The sequence below is a fragment of the Thalassophryne amazonica genome, chromosome 19 (genome assembly GCF_902500255.1).
Source record: "Thalassophryne amazonica chromosome 19, fThaAma1.1, whole genome shotgun sequence".
Taxonomy (NCBI): domain Eukaryota; kingdom Metazoa; phylum Chordata; class Actinopteri; order Batrachoidiformes; family Batrachoididae; genus Thalassophryne; species Thalassophryne amazonica.
In genome coordinates this window covers 6,000,376-6,025,028 of record NC_047121.1, presented here as the reverse complement: position 1 = coordinate 6,025,028, position 24,653 = coordinate 6,000,376, and the positions used below count along the sequence as shown (strand labels likewise).

The following is a 24,653-nucleotide window of genomic DNA, read 5'->3' as shown; positions in this document are numbered from 1 at the left end:
CGCAGCCGGCTGAGCTCAGAGGTACGGAGTGGCATTCATGCCATTAATGTCTGAAAGGAAATGGTTTTGACAAAAAACAGAACTGTTTATTTCTATTTATGTCCAGAGACCAAGGATCCAGTGACCAATTTCATATTTAATTTAAGACTCAATAAAATGTTGTTGACATAGAAAACTTGTAAAGCCTACTTTTAGTACACCGAAAATTCACAAGAGGTGTGAATCATAAGTGGAATCAGTAATGGCATCGATATCAATAAAATCTTATCCCATACCATCTCAAGTTATCAGTCAAATTTGGATAAAGGACATGTTTGGGCTTCTGAAAAAAATTGGTTTCACTGTTACATGTGGTGGTGCATGGGGTCAGGTCTTGGTCGGTGGCCTATTTGGGACTAGGTCTCTTTGGAGAATTGCTACATACTGTTGGATTGACTATGTGTCAAACAAGTGGTTACTTCGGGAGAATCATGTGAGGTGGATGCTTCCTATCTTTTTAAAGTAATTTTATTTGTAACACAACAGGTCTCAGCCTCAACTTTGTCTAAATTTAGTGTCTGTAAGTGAAGCGGGCTAGCGGCCGACAATCACCTTAGTCATTCTCGTTTTTTTGTTGATTTACTGCTGATGAATTATGTCATAGGTGTAATGTTTTCCGGCCGACTGATTCTGCTCTTTTTCTCTCTGTCCGAGGTACGAATGATGGACGGATCCAAACTGAAGGGATCAAATAGATTGTAAAGGTGGAAGACCTGAGGCGGGTGCTGCAGTGCCCCCAGACACACAGTGGGGTAACAAAGTATTTTGTAAGCCCCTGATTGTGCAAGTTCTCCTACTAAGAAAGATGAGAGAGGTCTGTAATTTTCAACATAGGCACACTTCAATTATGAGACAAAATGAGAAAAAAAAATATCCAGGAAATCACACTGTAGGATTTTTAAAGAATTTATATGTAAATTAAGGTGGAAAATAAGTATTTGGTCACCCAAAAACAAGCAAGATTTCAGGCTCTCACAGACCTGTAACATCTTCTTTAAGAAGCTCTTCTGTCCTCCTCCTGTTACCTGTATTAATGGCATCTGTTGGAACTCGTTATCTGTATAAAAAAACACCTGTCCACAGCCTCAAACAGTCAGACTCCAAACTCAACCATGGCCAAGACCAAAGAGCTGTCGAAGGACACCAGGAAGAAAATTGTAGATGTGCACCAGGCTGGGAAGAGTGAATCTACAATAGTCAAGCAGGTTGGTGTGAATAAATCAACAGTGGGAGCAATTGTAAGAAAATGGATGACATACAAGACCACTAATAATCTCCCTCAATCTGGGACTTCATGCAAGATGTCATCCTGTGGGGACAAAATGATCATGAGAACGGTGAACAAAAATCCCAGAACTACACCGAGGGACCTGATGACCTGCAGAGAGCTGGGACCAAAGTGACAAAGGCTACACTCTACGCAGAGAGGGACTCAAATCCTGCAGTGGGCGTGTCCCCCTGCTTAAGCCAGTACGTGTCCAGGCCCATCTGAAGTTTGCCAGAGAGCATATGGGAGAATATCATGTGGTCAGATGAAACCAAAATAGAACTTTTTAGTAAAAATTCAACTAGTCATGTTTAGAGGAAGACAAATGCTGAGTTGCATCCCAAGAACATCATATCTACTGTGAAGCATGGGGGTGGAAACGTCATGCTTTGGGGCCGTTTTTCTGCAAAGGGGACAGGATGACTGATCCGTGTTAAGGGAAGAATGAACGTGGCCATGTATCATGAGATTTTAAGCCAAAACCTCCTTCCATCACTGAGAGCATTGAAGATGCAACGTGGCTGGGTCTTCCAGCATGACAATGATCCCAAACACACTGCTCGGGCAATGAAGGAGTGGTTCCGTAAAAAGCATTTTAAGGTCTTGGAGTGGCCTAGCCAGTCTCCAGACCCCAACCCCATAGAAAATGTGTTGAGGGAGTTGAAAGTCCATGTTGCCCAGCGACAGCCCCAAAATTTCACTGCTCTAGAGGAGATCTGCATGGAGGAATGGACCAAAATACCAGCTACAGTGTGTGCAAACCTGGTGAAGACTTACAGGAAACCTTTGACCTCTGTCATTGCCAACAAAGATTATGTTACAAAGTATTGAGTTGAACTTTTGTTATTGATCAAATACTTATTTTCCACCATAACTTACAAATAAATTCTTTAAAAATCCTACAATGTGATTTCCTGGATTTTTTTTTTCTCATTTTGTCTCTCAAAGTTGAAGTGTACCTATAGGGGGTGGTGGCCAAGTGGTTAATGCGCTTGGTTTCAGTTCGGAAGGTTCTGGGTTCAAATCTCACCCCTGCCACATTTCTCCATGTAATGTGGAGTTGCGTCAGGAAGGGCATCCGGCGTAAAACCTGTGCCAAATCAACATGCAGATCCACCTTGGATTTGCTGTGGCGACCCCGAGTGCAAACAAGGGAGAAGCCGAAGGGACTTACTTACAGTTGAAGTGTACCTATGATGAAAATTACAGACCTCTCTCATCTTTCTAAGTAGGAGAACTTACACAATCAGGAACTGACTAAATACTTTTTTATCCCACTAATCTCACCACATCCCTTTTTAGTTCCTGGTACTTAGAGCTGTGGATTTCCACCCTTTCCACTATCTTAGTTCTGTTCAAGATATGTGGTGATATTTAACCATCATCACCTTTAAAATCATCACCTTGTCTGCTAGATGTTTATTGTATCTATAGAAGAAGCATTATTATTTTGTTTGTGCTTTTTGTTAAAGGTATTCCTGTGGATGTTCAGCATGTTATGGTGGAATTATTAAGAACACAGCATTTGCTTGAATTGCTGCCTTTGTGAGTAAGTGCTGTTGAGGTGGATAAATTAAATAGTGTTTGTGCCTGGTCATGGCTCAATATGCCATTTGTGTCTCAGCTACAGGGGGTCATTTATTTATTTTTCCATTGTTAGTTATTGATCACAACCCAGTTACAGTCATGGATAGGTGTTAGCATCTGGAGATGCTGAGAGATGCTGAATATGTTGATCCATGAGATAGAATGAGTAAAAAGATGCTCTCACTGGAGAATAATTTGTCTTCATTTCCACCCACTGGAAAGCCTCCAGTGCAGGACCGTGGTCAACCATCGAGAAAGGGTAACGTTCCATTTGAATGTTTTGTGCAAAAATAAGTAAATAAAATGTTGTTAATAATAATAAATGAACGGCATGGTGTTAGCCTAACCTTGGAATAAATACTGGGTTGTTGTACTGTGTAATAGTGCTGCAGAGTAAACCTTGGCAGTTACAACGTCATGGCAGCACTGACTAGTTTGACAAACCCGATGGATACCAAACAAACAAGCTGGCACATATCCCACAGTGGTCTGTGGGTAAATATGAATAACCACCCAATGGAAATCACAACATCAGTAGAAAAGTAAAGTCCAGTGATACTTAATGAGCAGCAGATTGGACTTATCTCACTTGCAATAAACGTTACCGTGGCTTTTTGTTGCACATTGGCTGTGTTCACCATCTGCCTCCTCATCTTTCTTTTGACTTAATGGATTCTCCTTATCTCAGCCTTAGAAGATGCCATTTCTTTTCAGTCAGCTAATCAAGACAAGAGACAAGAGTTGAGGTTGACCAATGGGGGAGCAGGAGCAGATGGACTAAAAATACATTTCTGTTTTAGGATGCAAAGTTGCATACTGATGTCTTGGGACCCCTTCACACATAGTGTGAATTTGGTCGATTTGTGCATAAACTGTGCATGAAGCAGGAATCCTGCAAAACATGTAAAAGCGCAGATGCCTCGTACACCTGGTGCTACAACTACAGTGACGAAAATAAGTATTTGAACACCCTGCGGTTTTCAAGTTGTCCCACTTAGAAATCATGGAGGGGTCTGAAATTTTCATCTTAGGTGCATGTCCACTGTGACAGACAAAATAAAAAAAAAAAAATTCCGGAAATCACAATGTATGATTTTCTAATAATTTATTTGTATGTTACTGCTGCAAATAAGTATTTGAACACCTGTGAAAATCAATGTTAATATTTGGTACAGTAGCCTTTGTTTGCAATTACAGAGGTCAAACGTTTCCTGTAGTTTTTCACCAGGTTTTCACACACTGCAGCAGGGATTTTGGTCCACTCCTCCATACAGATCTTCTCTAGATCTTTCAGGTTTGGAGTTTCAGCTCCTTCCAAAGATTTTCTATTGAGTTCAGGTCTGGAGACTGTCCAGGCCACTCCAGGACCTTGAAATGCTTCTTACGGAGCCCCTCCTTAGTTGCCCTGGCTGTGTGTTTGGGGTCATTGTCATGCTGGAAGACCCAGCCATGACCCATCTTCAATGCTCTTACTGAGGGAAGGAGGTTGTACAAGTCCCCATCCATCCTCCATACAATATGGTGCAGTCGTCCTGTCCCCTTTGCAAAAGAGCACCCCAGAGTATGATATTTCCACCCCCATGCTTCACGGTTGGGATGGTTTTCTTGGGGTTGTTCTCATCCTCTAAACATGGTAAGTGGAGTTGATTCCAAAAAGCTCTATTCTGGTCTCATCTGACCACATGACCTTCTCCCATGCCTCCTCTGGATCATCCAGATGGTCATTGGTGAACTTCAAACGGGCCTGGACATGTGCTGGTTTGAGCAGGGGGACCTTGCTGCCCTGGAGGATTTTAAACCATGACAGCATCATGTGTTACTAATGTAATCTTTGTGACTATGGTCCCAGCTCTCTTCAGGTCATTGACCAGGTCCTCCTGTGTAGTTCTGACCTTTCTCAGAATCATCCTTACCCCACAAAGTGAGATCTTGCATGGAATCCCAGACCGAGGGAGATTGACAGTCATCTTGTGTTTCTTCCACTTTCTAATAAATAATCCTAACAGTTGTTGTCTTCTACCAAGCTGCTTGCTTGCAAGCTGATGCCCTGAACCATCCCTTAGTTATGCTGCTATAGACGTAGACTGCTGGGGGGTTCCCATGATGCACTGTTTCTTTCTCTTTTTGCTCTGTATGCACCACTCTGCATTTAATCATTAGTGATCGATCTCTGCTCCCCTCCACAGCATGTCTTTTTCCTGGTTCTCTCCCTCAGCCCCAACCAGTCCCAGCAGAAGACTGCCCCTCCCTGAGCCTGGTTCTGCTGGAGGTTTCTTCCTGTTAAAAGGGAGTTTTTCCTTCCCACTGTAGCCAAGTGCTTGCTCACAGGGGGTCGTTTTGACCGTTGGGGTTTTACATAATTATTGTATGGCCTTGCCTTACAATATAAAGCGCCTTGGGGCAACTGTTTGTTGTGATTTGGCGCTATATAAAAAAATTGATTGATTGATTGATTGCCTGTTGTCCTGTGGTCCATCCCAGCCTTGTGCAGGTCTACAGTTTTGTCCTTAGACAGTGTGATTGACTGAGTGTGTGAACAGGTGTATTTTATACAGGTAACAAGTTCAAACAGGTGCAGTTAATACAGGTAAAGAGTGCAGAATAAGAGGGCTTCTTAAATAAAAATTAACAGGTCTGTGTGAGCCAGAATTCTTGCTGATTGGCAGGTGTTTCAAGGTCCTGGAGTGGCCTGGCCAGTCTCCAGACCTGAACTCAATAGAAAATCTTTAAAGGGAGCTGAAACTCCAAACCTGAAAGATTTAGAGAAGATCTGTATGGAGGAGTGGACCAAAATCCCTGCTGCAGTGTGTGCAAACCTGGTGAAAAACTATAGGAAACATTTGACCTCTGTAATTGCAAACAAAGGCTACTGTACCAAATATTAACATTGATTTTCACAGGTGTTCAAATACTTATTTGCAGCAGTAACATACAAATAAATTATTTAAAAAAAATCATACATTGTGATTTCCAGATGTTTTTTTTTAGATTATGTCTCTCACAGTGGACATGCACCTAAGATGAAAATTTCAGACCCCTCCATGATTTCTAAGTGGGAGAACTTGCAAAACCGCAGGGTGTTCAAATACTTATTTTCCTCACTGTGTTTGCGCACACTAGCAGCTGAAAAACAGAGTGTGCGCTCTGTGAGCCCATCGAACCCTCTCGCGGCAGGTGTCGGCCAAATTCCAGGTGACACACACGAACATCTACCACTGCTTGTTTGGCACTTAGAAAATGTGTGGCCATTGACTTTGTTAACATGACAACAGTCTGCAGACGATCACTGTCGTGCTTGCAGTGAAATTTGTCTAAGTGCCCCACGAGTGTGGCTTTGGTGTGTGCGCTGAACTGACAGGAGGTGTGGCCGCCAACAGAAGCAGCTGTGGAGATCTGTGGTTCTGGACAACATGTACTGTGTTTGGACGGACATGGACTAACAACTGCCCACTGTTACGTGCGTATGTCTGCTTGCTGTCATCATGTGAACGTAAATAAAAACATATCGCTGTGGCAACGGCCTTCAGTGAGTGAGCGTGCGCACGGTGCACATTGACAGGTTGAAAAGACTGTCAGATCATAACACGCAGTGGGCGATCTGACTGTCACGTTACCCACGTGAGCTCTGTTCCACATGACAGCGTCAGTCCTGCGGCTTGCTGGCAGGACACGCGCCAGCAGATTTGGACATGAGAGCGAACTGCTTCTCATTTATGTCATTTGTATTTGTATTGCCCGCTGTTTTTTTTTAAATATGTCCATGATGTGGTTACACATCGCACTGCTGCTCGCACTGTGTTCCCAAGTGCACAAAGCTGTTGTAACATGTATTTTTTTTTTTTTTTTCACAGCAGCTGCTGGCACTGTTCCCACATGCACGAAGCGTTGCACTGGCATCATGCACACCTGCCCGTCGACACGATGTTTCATGGCGCGCTCAGAAAAGCTCTACCGCTGTGAGTCACCCTGAGTTGTACGTATTCTCAATATGCGTGAAGGGGCCCTTAAGAAAACAAGGCTGCATAAATGAATACATTTGCTTGTGATACATGCAGGTCCATAAGTATTTAGGCCCAAATGCTGTAATTTTGCCACACCACCACAATGGAGCTGAAATGAAATAGATGTGCTTAATTCAAGGAGTTCAACCAAAATATCTCAGCCATTTTTATTCATAGTTCCTCCATTTTCAGTAATTAGAGAAACAAATGCAATTTTGCACAGTTTCTCTCCAATCAGTCTCTGCCATTCAGTCCATAACTGTCAATTGTTGAAGGTGGACTGTTGTTTGATCTTCACAAAAGGAGCAGAATTCAACTTCCTTTCCATGTTGCCACAAACTCTATCCATATTTGTGTAACTATCTAAATGTTTGTCCATCACTTTGGAAAGACTTCTCTTTTTATAAATATCAGAAAACAGCCCTCTTTCAACAGTCCATTAGTGCTTGAGAGGAGGAAGGTACGACTGAGTGTAGAGGTGTGCAATAGAAATCTAATAGAAATCTTCTCCATGTTGCTACGCACTTTTAATGAGACTTTGAGCCTCGTCAGTGGCAAATACAAGCTGACATTTCTCAGTGTCCATAGGTTTGCCTTGTATAGTTGTTTTTTTCCTTATAACTCAATACAGGATGAATTTTGTTGAGACACATCAGACCTAAAAACATCTATAAATGGGGTACAGGGTGAAAATACTGCAGTTCCTTGAAGTGATGTGTGCTTTCCTTGCAACGGGGTTGTGAAAACTCTGCAGATCCGTGATCGTCACCAGATTTGTAAAATCACACAGCGTTATTTTTTACGACATCGTGCAAGTTTTATAAATTCCGCAGAGTAAAATGCCAGTCAAAGCGTGGCTGTTACGACAGTTGTCCTAAAGTGGGACTGCTTGGTTGCCATGTACTTAATGCTGTAAGATGCTGTTTTTAAGCTAAAAGTGGCATGTGGACATCGCATACTTTTAGAGCTATCAAGTTTTAAAAGAATTTTGCGGTATGTCTGTTTCACGGAGAGACGTCGGACAGAGGGAGGATGGCGAGAATGACGGTGTGAAAAAGTTTGATATGGAATCAAGAATCCGTGGAACTGGTGCTGGTTTGAACTTAAAGTCGTCTTCATGAAGACATCTGAAAGATAAAAGAAACTGGGAAAAGTGTCCTGTATCTTGTAAGTATGGTAAGAATTTCTCTCTCCCTGGAAAATAAACGTGCCATTCAAACAGGATTTCAGACAAGATTCTGTGACTTTTATATATATATATATAACAAAAATATAAACGCAACACTTTTGGTTTTGCTCCCATTTTGTATGAGATGAACTCAAAGATCTAAAACTTTTTCCACATACACAATATCACCATTTCCCTCAAATATTGTTCACAAAGCAGTTGAAATCTGTGATAGTGAGCACTTCTCCTTTGCTGAGATAATCCATCCCACCTCACAGGTGTGCCATACCAAGATGCTGATTAGACACCATGATTATGCACAGGTGTGCCTTAGACTGTCCACAATAAAAGGCCACTCTGAAAGGTGCAGTTTTGTTTTATTGGGGGGGGGGATACCAGTCAGTATCTGGTGTGACCACCATTTGCCTCATGCAGTGCAACACATCTCCTTCGCATCATCCATGAAGAGAACACCTCTCCAGTGTGCCAAACGCCAGCAAATGTGAGCATTTGCCCACTCAAGTCGGTTATGATGACGAACTGGAGTCAGGTCGAGACCCCGATGAGGACGACGAGCATGCAAATGAGCTTCCCTGAGACGGTTTCTGACAGTTTGTGCAGATATTCTTTGGTTATGCAAACCGATTGTTTCAGCAGCTGTCCGAGTGGCTGGTCTCAGATGATCTTGGAGGTGAACATGCTGGATGTGGAGGTCCTGGGCTGGTGTGGTTACATGTGGTCTGCGGTTGTGAGGCTGGTTGGATGTACTGCCAAATTCTCTGAAACGACTTTGGAGACGGCTTATGGTAGAGACATGAACATTCAATACACGAGCAACAGCTCTGGTTGACATTCCTGCTGTCAGCATGCCACCTGCACGCTTCCTCAAATCTTGCGACATCTGTGGCATTGTGCTGTGTGATAAAACTGCACCTTTCAGAGTGGCCTTTTATTGTGGGCAGTCTAAGGCACACCTGTGCACTAATCATGGTGTCTAATCAGCATCTTGATATGGCACACCTGTGAGGTGGGATGGATTATCTCAGCAAAGGAGAAGTGCTCACTATCACAGATTTAGACTGGTTTGTGAACAATATTTGAGAGAAATGGTGATATTGTGTATGTGGAAAAAGTTTTAGATCTTTGAGTTCATCTCATACAAAATGGGAGCAAAACCAAAAGTGTTGCGTTTATATTTTTGTTGAGTATATATATATATATATAAATAAAAGAAATCACATGGGCAAAAATATACACAGTTTTTTGCCATGAAGCTCAGAATTGAGCTCAGGTGCCTCGTTTCCACTGACCATCCTTGAGATGTTTCTACAGCTTAACTGGAACCCACCTGGGGTAGATTCAGTTGACTGGACATGATTTGGAAAGACACACACCTTTCTACATATAAGGTCCCACAGTTGACAGTCAGAGCACAAACCACGAAGTCAAAGGAATTGTCTGTAGACCTCAGAGACAGGATTGTCTCCATGCAAAAATCCGGGGAAGGGAACATAAACATTTCTGCTGCTTTGATGGTCCCAATGAGCACAGGAGCCTCCATCAACCATCAATGGACGAAGTTCAGATCCACCAGGGTACCGGTCTAAACTGAGCGACTGGGAGAAAGGCCTTAGTCACAGAGGTGACCAAGAACCCGATGGTCACTCTGTCAGAGCTCCAGCATGCCTCTGTGGAGAGAGAAGAACCTTCCAGAAGGACAACCACCTTTGCAGAAATCAACCAATCAGGCCTGTATGGTAGAGTGGCCAGATGGAAGCCACTCCTTAGTAAAAGGCACATGACAGCCCGCCTGGAGTTTGACAAAAGGCACCTGAAGGACTCTCAGACCAGGAGAAACAAAATTCTCTGGTCTGATAAGACAAAGATCGAACTCTTTGGCGTCATGTTTGGAGGAAACCAGGCACCATCCCTACAGTGAAGCATGGTGGTGGCAGCATCATGCTGTGGAGATGTTTTTCAGCAGCCGGAGCTGGAAGACCAGTCAGGATTGAGGGAAAGATGAATGCAGCAATGTACAGAGACATCCTGGATGAAAACCTGCTCCAAAGCGCTCTTGACCTCAGACTGGGGCGACAGTTCATCTTTCAGCAGGACAATGACCCTAAACACACAGCCAAGATATCAAAGGAGTGGCTTCAGATCAATTCTGTGAATGTCCTTGAGTGGCCCAGCCAGAGCCCAGACCTGAATCTGATCGAACATCTCTGGAGGGATCTGAAAATGGCTGTGCACTGACGCTCCCCACCCAACCTGATGGAGCTTGAGAGGTGCTGCAAAGAGGAATGGACCAAACTGCCCAAAGATAGGTGCACCAAGCTTGTGGCATCATATTCAAGAAGACTTGAGGCTGTAATTGCTGCCAAAGATGCATCAACAAAGTACTGAGCAAAGGGTGTGTGAATACTAATGTACATGTGATTTCTTAGTTCTTTTATCTATAATAAATTAGCAAAAAAAAAAACTTTCATGTTGTCATGTGGTGTTGCAAGTAGAATTTTGAGAGAAAAATTAATTTACTCCATTTCGGAATAAGGCTGTAATATGACAAAACGTGAAAAAAGTGAAGCGCTGTGAATACTTTCCAGATGGACCGTACATCCAGACACCATTGTTCTTTCACATTATAGCACAATTTCATCTGCTGGATCAGAGGAGGAACACATCATTGTGTGTAGTTGCTGTGAGCTTTGCAAGGGCGCAATTTAGAATTAGAAATTGGGGGAACAATGTGCGAGGCCCGCAGGGCCGAAGTCCACAGGCCGGGCTTCTGGGGGACTAAAGCGGCCCCCAGAAGCCAACGGTTTCTAGATGAGTTCAGATGCATTCTGAGCATCCAGAACAGTAATTTTAATGTTTTGAGAAGACCATAAAGTGGACACCATTTGAATCATGCAATTTGAAACTGTGGATATAAGTACTTTATTCTGAGAATAGCCAGCAATGATTTTATTAACATCCTGGTGTAAATAAGGTATCACCACATGTGCAGAACTAAAAAAAAAAAAGATAGGTTGAGTTTTCATTAAAAACAACTGCAATGTGGTAAAATGTATTTTATTAAATATCGCATACTGTATTTTTTTTTCTCAAGATTTTTTTGCATAAGTTTGAAAAAAACAACAGATCACAAGTTTAGGATAAATTACTTATAATGAATTAAATTTTTGAAGTGGCACTAACGACAACACTCATACTGAACATAATTTCGCTTGCATAGACTGATTTTGGAGATCAAGCAATAATTGCAGATGGGCTTTCTGAGGTCCCAGATAGCTTTTCTGATTTCCTTTTCTAACTTTCAGAATTTAGTAAATTAGCATATGGTCCATTGATACTTATGTGTAGACACTAGTCCCTAGAGGCAACTATTTTTGGTTTCAAATCTGGGCAAATGCAGTCCCAGAAAATTCTGAATGTGACAAACAAGAAACAGGTGTTGTAAACAAGTCAATGCTGCTAAAAATACAAACTTGCAGAAACAAAGATACTATTCTGACATGGTTTTGCAGATAAGACTGACATAGCATGTCTCAAGTACACAAATATATGTCAGAAGGTGGGGGAGACATGCCCCCCCCTATCTCCCACCAAATTGCGCCCATGGAGCTTTGAAGTTTGCTACAGGTTATGGACTTCGGTGGAAATCTTGTGCTGATCAAGCTGCATAAAATTTTTTGGAGCACTTCAAAAGTGAAGTGAAAGGGTTTTGGAAAAGCTATGCTGAGTGCATCAATCAAACCTAGAAGCAGGGCACAAGCTGAGGCAACTGAAGTCAGTTCATGCAACACTGCCACGCCCTCAATGGTTATGCCAAGTCTTCAGGTGGCTCCTGCAGTCCCTCCCTCTTCTTCTGAATTATAAACACTGCCATGGTGAGCTGCTCCAGGTCCCTCTGAACATCGTTTGCTCCAGAGACCTACAGAGGGGAACAGGACACAAATACAAATAATCACTGGCCTCAGTTTTTACTGTGATGAAGTTTTTGGGTGTTATGAGCTGGGCTATTGGCCTGGTGTCATCACGCACCACAACCAGCAGATGTGAATCAATCTGACCATTTAACTGTAAGATAGAAAGATAAGATTTGCCAAAATGTCAAACTATTCCTTTGAACTTGTGCAGTGCCTTGCAGAAATATTCTGCCCCTTGGTATTTCACACATTTTAATTTATTTATACCATTTCAAATACAAAAGTATCTTCCTTAAACTCAAACTGAAAGCAAATCTCTACAACTTGATCAAAATTAGTTCAAAATATAAAAGCCAAGATGATGAGTTGCCTAAGTAATGGGTCCCTTTGGTGTAAAACCTGTAAATACTCAGTTTTATTGCTTGTTTTCTTCAGATAAGTCAGGAGATGTTTGCATGAACATTTCCAAGTCACTGAATATGTCTTGAAGAAATACAAACAGTATGTGAGGGCTGTGAATACGTGTTGGCCAATCCTGACTCTGTGAGCGATCTGACAGAAAGTCCATAATCCAAAGACACGTGGAATGACCTTGACTGGAGGTTCAGAAGTTTCCTCATTAGGCCATGGGGGAAGATGGTGTTGAATCCTGAGCTATAATCCAGGAAGAGAAGATGGGCACAGTTACGGTGCTGCACCAAGCGGGTCAGCATTGTATGGCAGCGGACACGGCATCTTCTGTTGACCTGTTGGCCTTGTAAGCAAATCAAGAGTGAGGAAAGCCACCAAGACACCTAGACAAGCCAGAAGAAGTTATAGACTTCTCTGAATGTGACTGGAGAAATTGTGCATCGCGCATGTTTTGCATTTTATATCCCCAGTTCCACAGCTTTATGATGAAGTGGTATAGAGGAGAATGTTTCACCGAACATCAAATCTAGGCTTGCAACTCAGATGTACCTTCTGGTAACCTGTAGCTGAACTTTCAGGTCTTCTTTTTTAAGAAAATCCTGCAAAGAGGAATGTGCAGAACTGCCCAAAGATAGGTGCACCAAGCTTCTGACATCATGTACAAGAAGACTTGAGACTGTAATTGTTGCCAAAGCTGCATCAACAAAGTATTGAGCAAAGGGTGTGAATACTTATGTACGTGTGATTTCTTAGTTGTTTTTTTTTTTTTAACATAAATTAGCAAAATTCTGAGAAAAAAAACTTTGTTCACACTGTCATTATGGGGTATTATGCGTAGAATTTTGAGGAAACAAAATGAATTGCAACCATTTTAAAATAACACACGGGCCCATACTGGACTTCGGCCTAAATCTAAAATGAAATTATGCTCACGTGTACATTCTTGCCTTTTATCTCAGTGAGGGGAAGTAATACTGTGTCTGTAGTTCCAGTTGAAAAACACTAATTTCTGTCGTTTGTGTGTTAGACTGACTGTGCGTGTGTTTGTATTTGTGTGTGAACTCTATGGACCTAAATCCAGGCCAAAAGTTTTGTAATCTGAAAATAAAAAAAGATTGAAAAAATAAATTTTGAAACTGAAAATTCAATGTTTGTTCTTGAATTTTATAATCACTTAAAAAGTATTATCAAGATAAAAATAAGTGTAAGATATATGTTTTTCATCCATCCATCCATTTTCTTCCGCTTATGCTAGCTCGGGTTGCGGGGGCAGCAGCTCAAGCAAAGCTGCCCAGACCTCCCGATCCACACACACCTCCCCCAGCTCTTCTGGGGGAACCCCGAGGCGTTCCCAAGCCAGCTGAGAGACGTCGTCCCTCCAGCGTGATCTGGGTCTTCCCCGGGGCCTCCTCCCGATGGGACGTGCCCGGAACACCTCTCCAGCGAGGCGTCCAGGGGGCATCCGGAAAAGATGCCCGAGCCACCTCATCTGGCTCCTTTCGATGTGGAGGAGCAGCAGAGTGACCGAGCTCCTCACCTCATCTCTAAGGGAGCACCCAGCCACCCTGCGGAGGAAACTCATCTCGGCCGCTTGTACTCGCGATCTTGTTCTTTCGGTCATGAGCCAAATCTCATGACCATAGGTGAGGATCGGAACGTAGATCGATCGGTAAATCGAGAGTTTTGCCCCCCGCTCACCTCTCTCTTCACGACGGTCTGATACAGCGACCTCAACACTGCAGATGCTGCACCGATCCGTCTATCGATCTCACGCTCCATCCATCCCTCACTAGTGAACAAGACCCCGAGATACTTAAACTCCTCCACCTGAGGCAAGGACACCCCACCGACCTGAAGAGGGCAAGGCACCTTTTTCCGGTCGAGAACCATGGCCTTGGATTTGGAGGTGCTGATCTTCATCCCGGACGCTTCACACTCGGCTGCAAGCCTCCCCAGTGCACACTGAAGGCCCTGATTTGACGAAGCCAACAGAACCACATCGTCCGCAAACAGCAGAGACAAGATTCTGTGGTTCCCAAACCAGTCCCCCTCTACACCCTGGCTGCGCCTAGAAATTCTGTCCATAAAGATAATGAACAGAACCGTTGACAAAGGGCAGCCCTGGCGGAGGCCAACGTGCACTGGAAACAGGTTTTACTTACTACCGGCAATGCGAACCAAGCTCCTGCTGCGGTCATACAGGGACCGGATAGCCCTTAGCAAAGGACCCCAGACCCCGTACTCCGGGAGCACCCACCACAGGGCGCCTCGAGGGACACGGTCGAACGCCTTCTCCAGATCCACAAAGCACATGTGGACTGGTTGGGCGAACTCCCATGAACCCTCGAGCACCCGATGGAGGGTGTAGAGCTAGTCCAGTGTGCCGTGACCAGGACAAAAACCACACTGCTCCTCCTGTATCCGAGGAATAGACCTTGTATTTTTCAGTTTAAATAAATTTTTGATTCAGCTCTGTAATTATTTTGATCAAATAATTTATTGGCTTCATAGCTTCGATTGAGGGGCGTGGAATTGTGAGTGACAGGAGAGCAATCAGTCCTCACATGATGTTGCTTTCAGGAAATGTGGGAACTTTGATAGATAATGACTTAACACTTTCTCTCCACAGTATTGTCTTGATACCTGTAAATAAAGTGATGTTAAGGACAAAGATGTCTATTACAGGTAATTCTAGACCACTCTTGGTCATTTTTGATGTTTAAAAACTGGAAAATATGCCAGATTGTAAAGTTTAACACCTATCCCTAAAAAAACTGATGTGTCCTAAATCCACACAAGACCGTTAATGCAGTGCAGCATCACCGCATGAAAATGAGGCAGGTCGCTCATTTTACAGGCTGCCAGCAGTTATTGTCCATCAAGCAGTGGAGTGTTACAAGCTTTCTAAGTGACACACAGAGAGACCTGGCTCAGCAGATCTGAAGAAAGCTTTAATATGGACACAACCAAGCAGACCGCCCGCAAATCCAAATCCAAAGCTGCCCAGAAGAGCGCTCCAGCTACCGGCGGTGTGAAGAAGCCTCACTGTTGCAGGCCCGGCACTGTGGCAAATCCACCGAGCTGCTGATCCACAAGCTGCCCTTCCTGCACCTGGTGAGAGACATCGCTCAGGACTTCAAGATTGAGCTCCACTGTGATGATCTGCAGGAGGCCGGTGAGGCTGACCTGGTCTGTAGCTTGTGGATCAGCAGCTCAGTGGATTTCTGGTAGCGGTGGATCTCTCTCAGCGCCTCGGTGCCAGGCCTGAAACGGTGAGGCTTCCTCACACCACAGGTAGCCGGAGTGCTCTTCCGGCTTTGGATTTACGGGTGGTCTGCTTGGTTCTCGACATATTAAGTTTACGCTGTGAAACTGCTGGCCACTTTGTTACATCATCATTAAATTCACTATCCGGTACAAGATATGGATCCACTGAACCAACTGCTACACATCGATCACAATAAACAGCTTTATCTCGAGGGTTTAAAGCTGCGTAATAAGTTTTCATTCTCTCTATTTTCTTTCATATGCCAGCTGCGTAGTAATCCACAATGAAGACGGGAGCAGAGTCATTATCTTTCAAAGGACCCACGTTTCCTGAAAGCAACATCATGTGAGGACTGTTTGCTCTGATGTCACTTACAATTCCACTCAATCGAAGCCACACCCTCCCACGCCAGAATGGGGCAAAAAGTTTGAAACTGAAAAAATAAGATCTGAAGGTAAAAAAAAGAAATATGAATGAAAATAAATTATTTGATCAAAATAATTACAGACCTGAATCAAAAATATATTTAAACTGAAAAATGTATATCTTACACTTATTTTTATTTTAATAACACTTTTTAAATGATTATAAAATTCAAGAACAAACATTTTCAGTTTCAAAATTTATTTTTTCAATCTTTTTTATTTTCAGATTATAAAACCTTTGGCCTGGATTTAGCTCAATAGAACTCCTGCCCACCTTTCCATCCGGTTGTCGTACGATGAAATTTGAATCTGCCTTAACAATCACCATTATTTATGCGGTTGTCCCAGCCCTCCCTCCGCCCTCACCAAAGGAAAAAACAAACAAACAAACAAACAAAAACAAGCAACATCGCTGTTCGTGCTGCTGAGAGCCTGTGGATGAAAATTACTTCAGTGAGCTTAATTACTATAATTATAGTAACGCCTCACATTTTAATTCGTATATATACACACACACACACACACACAAGACAAATCCCCTGCGCTGTAAGCCATCTGACGTGATATTTTTTTTTTTTGCTGCACTGAGGAAATAGTCTTTTTTTTTTGTAGTACACACGCGTCTCGTTGAACGGTTTGTTCCAGCTTTCACCTCATGAAATATTCATACCATTGAACTCATAAACATTCATTTGTATTGTATTTGTATACTATTTGTTTGAAACCGGTGTTGCTGACCAAACAGTCCCCCTCAAAAATCGGTCCACCCTGCCTTCACTGCACAGGCGTCATTTTGGAGCGTCGGCAGTATTTCACTGATTATTGCCTCGTTTCTACTTCAAACTGCACTCTAGCCATCATCTATCTCATTTACACATAAATTCAGCATTATTTCAAAATAAAAGATGGAGGAAACGATCAGAGCGCAGCAACCATGGCGAGCTGCTCCTGCTGCATTCACTGCACCTCCGTCATTTTTCAAAGCATCACAGATTACCGCCTCATTTCTGCTTAAAACTGACTTTAGACAGATTTAAGGGTAGGTTTGTCATCTGATGGTTAATAATTATTCCATTTTTCCCTTTGATTGCTTTGGGAGCTGCAGTGGTCCCAAATGCCGTATGCACAGTGGAAGCAGGGCGGACCAATTTTTTCCTTTTGGGGGGGGGGGGCGTTGGGTCTGCGACACTGACCCAACCCATCATGTCCTAACAGGCCCGGTTTGGGTAGCCACACTCTAGTCTGCATCATAACGACAGAATAATTCAGTGTCAGAAATACTGACAAACTAAAACTGCAGGAAAATTACATCTTTTTATTCATGTTTTACGTTCATCTGAGTCTTCTCAGTAGGAAATGGAATCAAAACAAACAGGTTTAATCTACATTTCTTCATGATCCGCTGTCTGTACTCACATACAAACATAACTGGTGCTTTGAATGGGAGCCCAAGTCGGGTGACATTGACATTTGTTTGTACATCTGAACACCACACACGAAATAACCATTGTCTCACTTCAGCACGAACTGGTGCTTCACAGCTCACCGGTGTTACAGTCTGATAAAGCCCCCTGCCTTCACTGCGTGTGCTTAAAACTGCACTTTAGAATGATTTAAAAGGTTTTACTGTGTCTGATGGTTAATAATCACATTATTCCCTTTGATTGGTTTGGGTGTAGAGAGTCAGACTCAGACGCACCAGTATTGTGGTCTGATTGGTCCCCCTGTCTTTTGTTATCCTCCTGACTACCAGGTATATATTATTAGCATAATATAAATATGTAATATAGATACCAGCATTGTTTCATATAATTTAAGAGGAAGTGATTGTTGTCCAAAAGCTTCAGAGATCTGTTGCTGAGATGGATGATGACTGGGGTGCAGTTTTAAGCACAAACAAGGTGATAATATGTTAATCGCTGCTGACGCTCCAAAATGATGCATGCGCAGTTGGGGGGGGGGGGACCAATCAGACGGCAACACCAGCGCTTACTCTATGTTTACATTGTCTGCCTCACAAAATGGCGAGGAATCATGGGTAATACCCAGAACAGACGGGGGTCTATTATTGAAAGTACGAGGTCTGTCCATAAAATATTGTACCTTTTTATTTTTTTTCAAAAAATATATGGATTTGATTCATATGATTTTACGTCAGACAAGCTTGAACCCTCGTGCGCATGCGTGAGTTTTTCCACGCCTGTCGGTGACGTCATTCGCCTGTGAGCACGCCTTGTGGAAGGAGTGGTCCCGCCCCCTCGTCGGATTTCCATTGTCAGGAAATGGCGGAATGATTTGGATTTTTTTCCATCAGAATTTTTTTCACAAACTGTTAGAGACATGGAGCTGGAAACCATTTGAAAAATTTATCTGGCTTTCGGTGAAAATTTTACGGGCTTCACAGAGAATAAGGACTGTTACTACAGCTTTAAGGACTGCTCACAATGGCGCTCAGTGCCCAGCTCTCCACAATTTCTCTGATACTTACTGGACTGGTAAGCACTGAAAGCCGAGATAGGCATGTCCCAACTTGTCCTCTGACACACCGAAATGGAGGCGTTCTTTGTCTTGGTCGATCAGCGAATCCGTCGTGACGCACAAAGCCTCTGCGCGGCTCTCCATGATCCAAAATCTCTTGTTAAAAGTGCCGGAAAATGGCTGATGTCCAGCTCTTGTGATAACCAGAGAAATTGCACACGACGGTCTCGTATCCACAGAGCCATCCATTTAGAAATGATCCGGTGGTTTCTGCCTCTCGATGGCGGCATGGAGTGCGGCGCACCATATTTAAGCATAGATCCAAAAGACCTAGGATAGAATTTAGCCAAACATTGTACGTGACAACAAAATACTTTATCACAATCAATATTTTTGTTTAAAAAATATCATTCAACACAACTTAAAACAAAATCTCCTGAGATAGAGGGCTGACTCGAGGAGAACGCTGAGTGGGCGGGCCAGGCTGAGCCTATACCTGCATGGCTGTTGGCTGGCGCCTCTGAGCCATGTGTCGGCGCAACAACAAAAGACCGGTGGGAGGGTGCGCGCTGCTCCTTGTTGTGTGACACAGCGCAGCGCTGCTCTTACAGACAGAAGCAGACCTTGATGAATCTGCGTGCGCAGCAGTCAGTCCGTGCTGGAGAGAAATAAAGCATGAGTATCGATCTTTTTACATGAGGATCGTTCAATATCAGTACCTATCAATACCAGCGTTGGTATCGATATTATCGATATTAGGATCGATCCGCCCACCTCTATTAGTAGACCATGGGGCATTCCACAGAAATATGAAATTTTGTTTGACCCATTACTGAACAAAGATCTGACTCTTTTATCCTCTGATTAATGGTAGAAATGTGCCAGAATGCCATTTTTCTGGAAATATTACCTGCACATTAATTAGTAACAGCTGTTTCAAATCTACAGTCTTTGTTTTAATATGACTGTAGTTCTTAACCCTATAACGCCAAGTGTATTATATTTGATACAGGATTTTCTGAGATGTCTGCTTCATCAGTGTGATATTTTCTCCCCAAGAAACCCATCGTATACAATGAGATACTTGTAGTGCACAGACAAACCACCAGAAAAGACAGGGGGCTTAGCCTGAAAGAGGCTTAGAAATGAAGTTTCGTTTGACATATGAGCGAACAACCTGAAAACACTTATTCCTAGGTAATGTAGGGGTGCTAAATTCAAAAATGATGTTTTCTTGGTCATAAATGTGCACATTAACTCTTCACGCCCCAAAACGTACAATATAAGAGCAAAACACTAAAAATTGTTTAATTGTGGGGAAAAATGAGCAAACAACCTGAAAACACTTATTCCTAGGTAATTTAGGGGTGCTCAATTCAAAAATGTTTTCTGGGTCATAAAACTGGATATTAACCCTCCACAAACCAAAACTTGCACTATAAGAGCAAAATTCTTAAAAATGGGATAAATGTGTGCAACATGAAATTGTGCATGATTTTTTTGGAATTTGGAATATCCAATGAAAGTGATATACTCTTTCCTGAAAAAAAACATATTTCACATTAACCCTTTACATGCCTGGAAAGTACATGTGTATGGTGCACGAGAACTTTAAATTCAAACTGAAATGGTGAGAAAAACATACATTAATGATATTTAAAGTACCAAATCACTCAATTAAACAAATTTGAATATTTCCTTAAAATAATGTATGTATTAATTAATTAAGTATTATGTATTAATTCTTTAAGTATCATGTCTATTAAGTGAATTACACAAGTGAATTACCTTGCACAGAACTGTGTAGGTGCTTAGACTGTTCAAATTCTGGGGAAAAGCCACAAGAGGACGAAGATGAGTTGGACTCAGACTCGGACCTGGATTCAGGGGAAAGTGATGCCGAATAGACATAAAAAATTTAAATATTTCTGATTTATAGACAGTAACTCTTACAGAGACAGTTGGTAAATATAGTTAGAATTTTAGCCACAGGATATTTGAAGTAATTTGTGCTACATTATGGATTTACTGAGTCAAAGGGAAGGTGTTTAATGTCTAATAGAGGAAGTTCACAGATCAGGAGGAAATAAAAGGGGTGGGCTATTTAAAAACACTGTGGTTACCCTGCATGACTAATGGCATGGCATGGCACGCACTAATTAATAGATGAATTAATTGAGTGGCATGGCATGATGCATATCAATATTGTGTAATTCACTTAATAGACATGACACTTAAAAGAGTTAATACACATACCAAGTTTATTTTAAGGAAATATTCAAATTTGCTTAATTGAGTGATTTGGTACTTTAAATATCATTAATGTATTTTTTTTTCTCACCATTTCAGTTTGAATTTAAAGTTCTCGTGCACCATACACATGTACTTTCCAGACATGTAAAGGGTTAATGTGAAATATGTTTTTTTTCAGGAAAGAGTATATCACTTTCATTGGATATTCCAAACTTTTCATGAAAAATCATGCACAATTTCATGTTGCACACATTTATCCCATTTTTAAGAATTTTGCTCTTATAGTGCAACTTTTGGTTTGTGGAGGGTTAATATCCAGTTTTATGACCCAGAAAACATCATTTTTGAATTGAGCACCCCTAAATTACCTAGGAATAAGTGTTTTCAGGTTGTTTGCTCATTTTCCCCCACAATTAAACAATTTTTAGTGTTTTGGGGAATACAATGCTTTGGTTTTTGGTAAGGGGCAGAATCTTACATAAAAGAACCGGGTTGAAATAACAATAGAATGAAACCCTTCTTGTCAACTGTAGTTTTTGGGAACCTTTTTAGTTATTACTTAATTTCTCCTAACAATCAATCAATCAATCAATCAATTTTTTTTATATAGCGCCAAATCACAACAAACAGTTGCCCCAAGGCGCTTTATATTGTAAGGCAAGGCCATACAATAATTATGTAAAACCCCAACGGTCAAAACGACCCCCTGTGAGCAAGCACTTGGCTACAGTGGGAAGGAAAAACTCCCTTTTAACAGGAAGAAACCTCCAGCAGAACCAGGCTCAGGGAGGGGCAGTCAAATCCAAGTCAATTTAGTAAAGCTTTAGGTTCTTAATTTGTGTCAGGCCACAGAGTCAAACAGTTCCACGTAACAAAATGAAATAATAGGATAAAACATATCACCTGTATGTAATTTCAGGTCCTTGAAGCAGGAAAAATAAAATAAAATAAAATCCATATGACATTGGGCCCATGTTAGCCTGTTACACCTAGCTTAGCAATTCACTTTACACTAACAAATATAAATTCACTTACAACATGTTAGCTTAGTTTGTGCACCAACAGATAATTGCTTAGTATAAATAATAATAAAATAAAAAAAAAAATGGAAGGAGGAAACGTTTCAACTCACCAAATCTTCGTTCAACATGAAAAACAAATATATAAATCCAAACGTCCTCCAAAACGATGTGGCAAAGTTACTGCTGGGTTTGTCTTTGTTGGCGTAATCGTTCCTTTTTGTTCAACTTTTCTCCGGTTTTCTACGCCGTCCGTCGTGTTTTTCCGTCGCTCTCTGTCGCGCTTTTTTCCGCTCTCTGATTGGCTGTCCGAGAAGCACTCGCGAACGGAGCAGTACACGACTTAAAATAAAACCAAAATAAAATATTTTGTCCTTAAAGCTATATTAACCTGTTACAGGACATTTGTAAATGTTTCTTCACAAACAAACATTCAGCCTGTCTGCTTTAACGGGTTTTACAGTCATTCAAACTGCGATCACATTGAGTGGGCGGAGCCAGAGCGTCATATATTAGCCCCGCCCATCTGCTAAATCAGGGGATCAACTGTCCAAATGACGTAGGAGCTCAGAAGCTTCGTTACTAAGGGTTACACTAACTGTCACAAAACCTTGAAATCCATAAAAGGCAGCAGGTGGCGCTAGTTCTTCAGTGTGCAGCAGTTTGTTGAAGAGGAAAGACGTATATTGATCTTCACTGAGAAGAAATTTGTTTATTGACATCTTCAGCAGCAGCAAGTTCATGATGGGTTCTGGTGAGACAAATGTTCAAAGTCAATCAATCAATCAATCAATTTTTTTATATAGCGCCAAATCACAACAAACAGTTGCCCCAAGGCGCTTTATATTGTAAGGCAAGGCCATACAATAATTATGTAAAACCCCAACGGTCAAAACGACCCCCTGTGAGCAAGCACTTGGCTACAGTGGGAAGGAAAAACTCCCTTTTAACAGGAAGAAACCTCCAGCAGAACCAGGCTCAGGGAGGGGCAGTCTTCTGCTGGGACTGGTTGGGGCTGAGGGAGAGAACCAGGAAAAAGACATACTGTGGAGGGGAGCAGAGATCAATCACTAATGATTAAATGCAGAGTGGTGCATACAGAGCAAAAAGAGAAAGAAACAGTGCATCATGGGAACCCCCCAGCAGTCTACGTCTATAGCAGCATAACTAAGGGATAACAAGTCCTCACTTGTTATTCTGAATATTAAACTTTAATTTTTATTTATTTATTTATTTTTTGTTTTTTGTGCTAGCTGATGATGATGAAGTTAGAAGTATTTGCCTTAAGGACCTAATAAATCACCAGCGCTTATTGATTTATTTATTTGTCTGTCTGTCTGACTGTTAGCAAGATTATGTCAAAACTACTGCACGGATTTTGATGAAATTTTCACCACAGATACATATTAGGCCATGGAAGACTCCAGTAAATTTTAGATGTGATCCGGATCCAGATTCTGGAACAAATTTCATTTTCTATAAGCTTTGAAGGATGTCAAAACTACTTTGCAGATTCTCACAAAATTTGCACTATAGATACACATTAGGCCGTGGAAGACTACATTAAATTTTGGAGGTGATCCAGATCTAGATTCTGGATCAAGTTTCTCTTTGTAGGCTTTTAAGAATTATGTCAAAACTACTTTGCAGATTCTCACTAAATTTGCAAGACAGATAAATATTAGCTCTTGGAAGACTCCACTGAATATTGGATCCAGATCCGGATTGGCGGACGTCAGAAATCTCCGATTGCTCTTGTATTTTACTGTTTTGTGTTGATCTCTGCCTCACGGCTCCTCTCGTCCCCCCACAGATGATTTCCCCGTCAAGGAAGGTGATGTGCTCCAGTCATTTTACATGGTGCAGGAGTTCCTGGGTGAGGGCAACTTTGGGAAGGTGGCCAAGTGTCGACACAAAGTGACCCATCAGGACATGGCCATCAAAATTTCAAAGAACAAGCCCAGTATTATTAGAGAGACAAAGAAAGAGGTAATTACAGTCACATTCTTTACTTTCAAAGATAGTTTTATTTCAGCCATGAATTGTAAACCTTCATAAATGATTTTTCACATGTCTTCCACAGCTTGACAATCTTGAACTCCTGCGTGCCCTGGACCCAGAGAGGGCCAACATCGTCAGGTGGTACGATGCTTTCACACACGGAGACCTTATTTGCCTCAAATTTGAACTCCTGGTCCAGAGTCTTCATGACTACGTGGATGAGCTGAACTACGACCCTCTTCCCGTCAGTGATCTTCAAGCTGTTGTGCAGCAAGTAAGTTAGATTTTCTTTTTTGATTAAAAAACGTCCACATTATATATGGAACTAAAGTAAGACATTTGGAGTTGTCGTTTCTCCTGACAACAATAAATGTTTGTGTGACTGCAGATGGCCACCGCACTGCTCCACCTGCAGACCCTGGGTGTCATTCATTGCGACATAAAGCCCCAGAATATTATGGTGGTCGACCACAATCAACCACTCAAAGTCAAATTGATCGACTTTGGATTGGCGCAGCAGATCTCCGAGCCTCCATCTTTTGTGGGGACCTTCTGGTACCAGTAAGTCCAAATACTGCAGAGAACATTTGACAGAGTTGCTTGTTTCTGCCCTGAAAATTGATGGAAAAATTAAACCTTTGGTAGATGATGTGTAATGCTGCTCTGTTCCTCTTTGCTCAGAGCTCCAGAGGTCCACTTAGGATTGGCCTATGCGGAGGAGATCGACGTGGTCGCTTGGTGTGTCTGTGGCTGAGCTGGCTATTGGAACGGCCCTGTATCCCGGAGAACATCCCTATGATATGG

General features: G+C 42.1%; 1 protein-coding gene across 1 annotated transcript; it reads left to right on the top strand.

The window, feature by feature from the left end:
- The first annotated feature begins 23,543 nt into the window (after positions 1 to 23,543).
- LOC117501030 (homeodomain-interacting protein kinase 1-like) lies at positions 23,544 to 24,414 on the top strand. The gene is made up of 3 exons (XM_034159832.1): positions 23,544 to 23,837; positions 23,932 to 24,123; positions 24,238 to 24,414. The coding sequence occupies exons 1-3, from the start codon at positions 23,706 to 23,708 to the stop codon at positions 24,412 to 24,414; spliced, it is 501 nt and encodes a 166-aa protein (XP_034015723.1). The 5' UTR covers positions 23,544 to 23,705.
- The last annotated feature ends 239 nt before the right edge of the window (positions 24,415 to 24,653 follow it).

Bases quoted from the DNA above. Each gene is read 5' to 3' on its own strand.
- LOC117501030 (XM_034159832.1), top strand. From the start codon at position 23,706: ATGGTGCAGGAGTTCCTGGGTGAGGGCAACTTTGGGAAGGTGGCCAAG. The intron at 23,838-23,931 runs GTAATTACAGTC...TGTCTTCCACAG, and splicing joins TTAGAGAGACAAAGAAAGAG to CTTGACAATCTTGAACTCCT. The intron at 24,124-24,237 runs GTAAGTTAGATT...GTGTGACTGCAG, and splicing joins TTCAAGCTGTTGTGCAGCAA to ATGGCCACCGCACTGCTCCA.